General features: G+C 33.0%; 1 protein-coding gene across 1 annotated transcript in view; it reads left to right on the plus strand.

Moving 5' to 3' along the window:
* The window catches only part of Cenpk (centromere protein K), a 21,076-nt gene that overhangs the window by 5,191 nt on the left and 12,489 nt on the right, over positions 1-3,396 (plus strand). Inside the window, exons 4-7 of the mRNA XM_005366583.2 lie at positions 485-557; positions 1,953-1,999; positions 2,394-2,476; positions 2,564-2,662. Coding sequence (XP_005366640.1) covers positions 485-557; positions 1,953-1,999; positions 2,394-2,476; positions 2,564-2,662 — 302 coding nt within the window. The remainder of the gene's footprint in view (positions 1-484; positions 558-1,952; positions 2,000-2,393; positions 2,477-2,563; positions 2,663-3,396) is intronic.

The following is a 3,396-nucleotide window of genomic DNA, read 5'->3' on the forward strand; positions in this document are numbered from 1 at the left end:
AAAAAAAAAAAAAAATGCTATTTATATGTGGCTCTGAAACTAGTCTGACCATTATCTTCACATACATATTTACATTTATTTTTCAGTACAATTAAAAGCAGTTATAATATTTTTAAAAATCATGGGGGTGGGTGAACATATTTAAGAAAAAATTGGCTGAAAATCCTGGCAAGACATAGCATTCTTTTTTTTTTATGTGTGGGGAGAATGTCTTGCTATGTTAATTTTTTTTTGTCTTTTTTAAAGGTATATTTAGGAAGTAAATGTAATGTATGTAGGTTCCTTTAGTTTTGGTCATAAAGCAGAATTCTTTATTTTCAATAACGTTGCTGTAAAAGCCACTTATGAGCTATAGTTAGTATGGTGTTAGAACCTGTTTAGTGATACTGTTTTGATAACACTTATTTTTGAACTAGCATTACAGTGATGATTATATTTTCATCAATATTCTACTAGAAATACCTTGAAATCTTTGTTTTAACAGCTCTCATTACTTTCTATGCAAATCAAATGTCTGACTGCTGAACTTGATCATTGGAACAAAAGAACACACGAAAGTAAGATTCTTATTTTTAGGTTCAGATATTATTGAAAAGGGCATATCCAATTAATCACTTTGTTGGGCGGTGGTGGTACATACCTTTAATCTCAGCACTGGGAGGTAGAGGGTAAGTTCAAGGCCAGCCTGGTCTACAAAGTGAGTTTCAGGATAACCAGAACTGTTATATAGAGAAACTGTGTCTTAGAAAACAAAACAAAACAAACACACAAACAAATTAATGATCTCAAAAATGGCAAGATGCATTTGTACTTGAAATTGTCCATGGTCAATTGCTACTAGGAACCACTCCATTTTTATTTCCTTTGTACATTAAATTCTTATGTTAGAGTATGATATCCTTTATAATGAGGACCTTATTATAGTTATTATTTGACCCTCAAAAACAGTACCTTGATTTCAGAAGAAACCGTGAACTGAAACTTGCATAGTTGAAAAATTACTTTATATGCTTTTTAGAATAGGGAACATGTAGTTTTTATGCTACTTCTTGTCTTGTCCTATGGGAGCCAAATATATTTTTTGCCTGTTTTTAAAGAATAGAAGATGGGTTAAAATGTTATAGTTGTAATATCCAACTAGTAGATTTGATTATTATTATATTATTATGAAAGTCTTAAGCTTCCTGTGCCATTTATTCATTTACTGTGCCATTTATTTATTTATTTATCGTGCCATTTATTTATTTATTTATTTATTTATCGTTCCATTTATTTATTTAATTATTGTGCCATTTATTTATTTATTTATTGTGCCATGTTTTTTGTGCCATGTATTTTTGTATCTGGTTTTCTCTTTATATTTTGCATTTTATTCTATATAATTACATTTCTGGGAGTATCCTTGAAATTAAAAGCACTAGTACATAAAGACATAAAAAGATGCCTAGTACAGTATTAATACTCCATTTTATAAATTACACTACATTATGATATATACATATGAATATATAATTAATATACAGTTATTAAATGATGAACTATTTCTATATTATGGGAGTTCTGCTGAGTGAAAAACCATGCTAATATATCTGATGTGCTATTCTTATAATACCAACAATGACAAGAAATACACCTTTTGATATATATATGTACTTATATGTAGATTATATAGATATAGAGAAAAAGGTCTTAGGAGTTCATTCATTATTAAGCATGCTTCTAAGGTCTTAGGAAGAAAAAGACATTTTAAAAATACATTAATATCAACTTTATCTCTTATTTACTTGGGGTTTTTTGTTCAAAGATATTAATCTAGAAGTCACAAAAATGAATATATTTTACAAAATTTGGTAATATAAGTGGAATGGAAAAAGAGATATCTCAAAAAAGCCACAAAATCAAATTTTTGAGAATTAACGAAGTGTGTATATGACTTTGTTTTATTTTTGTAGTAACTCCCCTGACTGAAGATGTTTTGATAACATTAGGAAAAGAAGAGGTGAGCCATTTAGGATTTGTAGTATTTCCAAATAATTTATAATTAGAACTGTTTTAGTTCAGCTTATGACATAAGAGTTAGACTGAACCACTCCAAAAATATTAAAATTTACTTGTTTACTCATTAGTAAAGAGACCTAATCTACTAAAAACAATTCTAATTTAATTTCAGTTTAGAATTAAAATATGTAGCTTGAAACTTCTTATATGTTATATTTATTATTGATGTGTCACCAAAAACCATCTGGGTGCTATGTATTTACCATTTCAAATTGTTTCTGCTAGCCATTTTTACTATTGGCTTCTATTTTGAGATACCAATTTCAGTATCATTTGGGCACTAAACTATGTATAAGCCAAAAGACTAAGTATTAACTTACATTCTTTTATTTTAGTTTCAAAAATTGAGATGTAATCTTGAAATGGTAGTATCTACTATTCAGTCAAAGAATGAAAAGTTAAAGGAAGACTTAGAAAGGTAAACTTGTAATTTCTATTAATCATTGGTATATACTGAGTTGACACTTAAATATTTATTTGACTGGATTGTTTTCCATGTTTAAAGGGAGCAACAGTGGTTGGATGAACAACAACAGATTCTGGAATCTCTTAATGTATTGCACAGTGATTTGAAAAACCGCGATGTGACATTTTCTGTATCAAGGTACTTAATATTGTGTTCTAGATTTTTTCAAGCAGATTTTTTTTTTGAGAAGGCATTTTTTATAATAAAGTAGATCAAAGGGTGGCCCAGTTTGAGCATGGGATATATGTCCCTGCCTCTCATCTGCCATGTGGTGTGAACAAAGGGGAGATATCTTCTCCTTACTTCCTCCTCACCACTTGTAGGTGGGAGAGGTGGGCCTGAGGTCAAGTGAGCTGGCCCAGCATCTCACCTGCTGTAGCACTTGGGAAAACAGGCCCTACACCTCACCTGGGCACCCCAGTAGAGCTATCCCTACTGGTGATGATGCAAGTGAGCACACACTGAGGGCATAAATGCAGACCCATTCTCATTTGTCATGTAGTGTGGGTGGGGAGAGATGCCCTCCCCTTATCTCTCACTCCTCGCTATGTACAGCACTCAGGAGAGTGAGCCCTGCACCTCACCTGGGTACCATAGTAGTGCTGATCCTGCTGATAGGGGCACAGGTGAGCCTGTCCTGAGATCATGAAAGGGGGAGAATTGGCCCTGAACCCCTTGTCTACCATGTGGTGGTTAGGGATAAGGAAAGACGTGTTGAAATAGGAGCGGCCGAGCTGTGTCCCCGGCACCCGGCCGCCCACATGGCTAGCTTAGCTTATGCCCCGAAATAATTACATGGAAACTGTATTCTTTTAATCACTGCCTGACCCATTAGTTCCAGCCTCTTATTGGCTAGCTCTTACATATTGATC

This window comes from Microtus ochrogaster, unplaced genomic scaffold (assembly GCF_000317375.1).
Source record: "Microtus ochrogaster isolate Prairie Vole_2 unplaced genomic scaffold, MicOch1.0 UNK11, whole genome shotgun sequence".
In the NCBI taxonomy this organism is placed as follows: Eukaryota; Metazoa; Chordata; class Mammalia; order Rodentia; family Cricetidae; genus Microtus; species Microtus ochrogaster.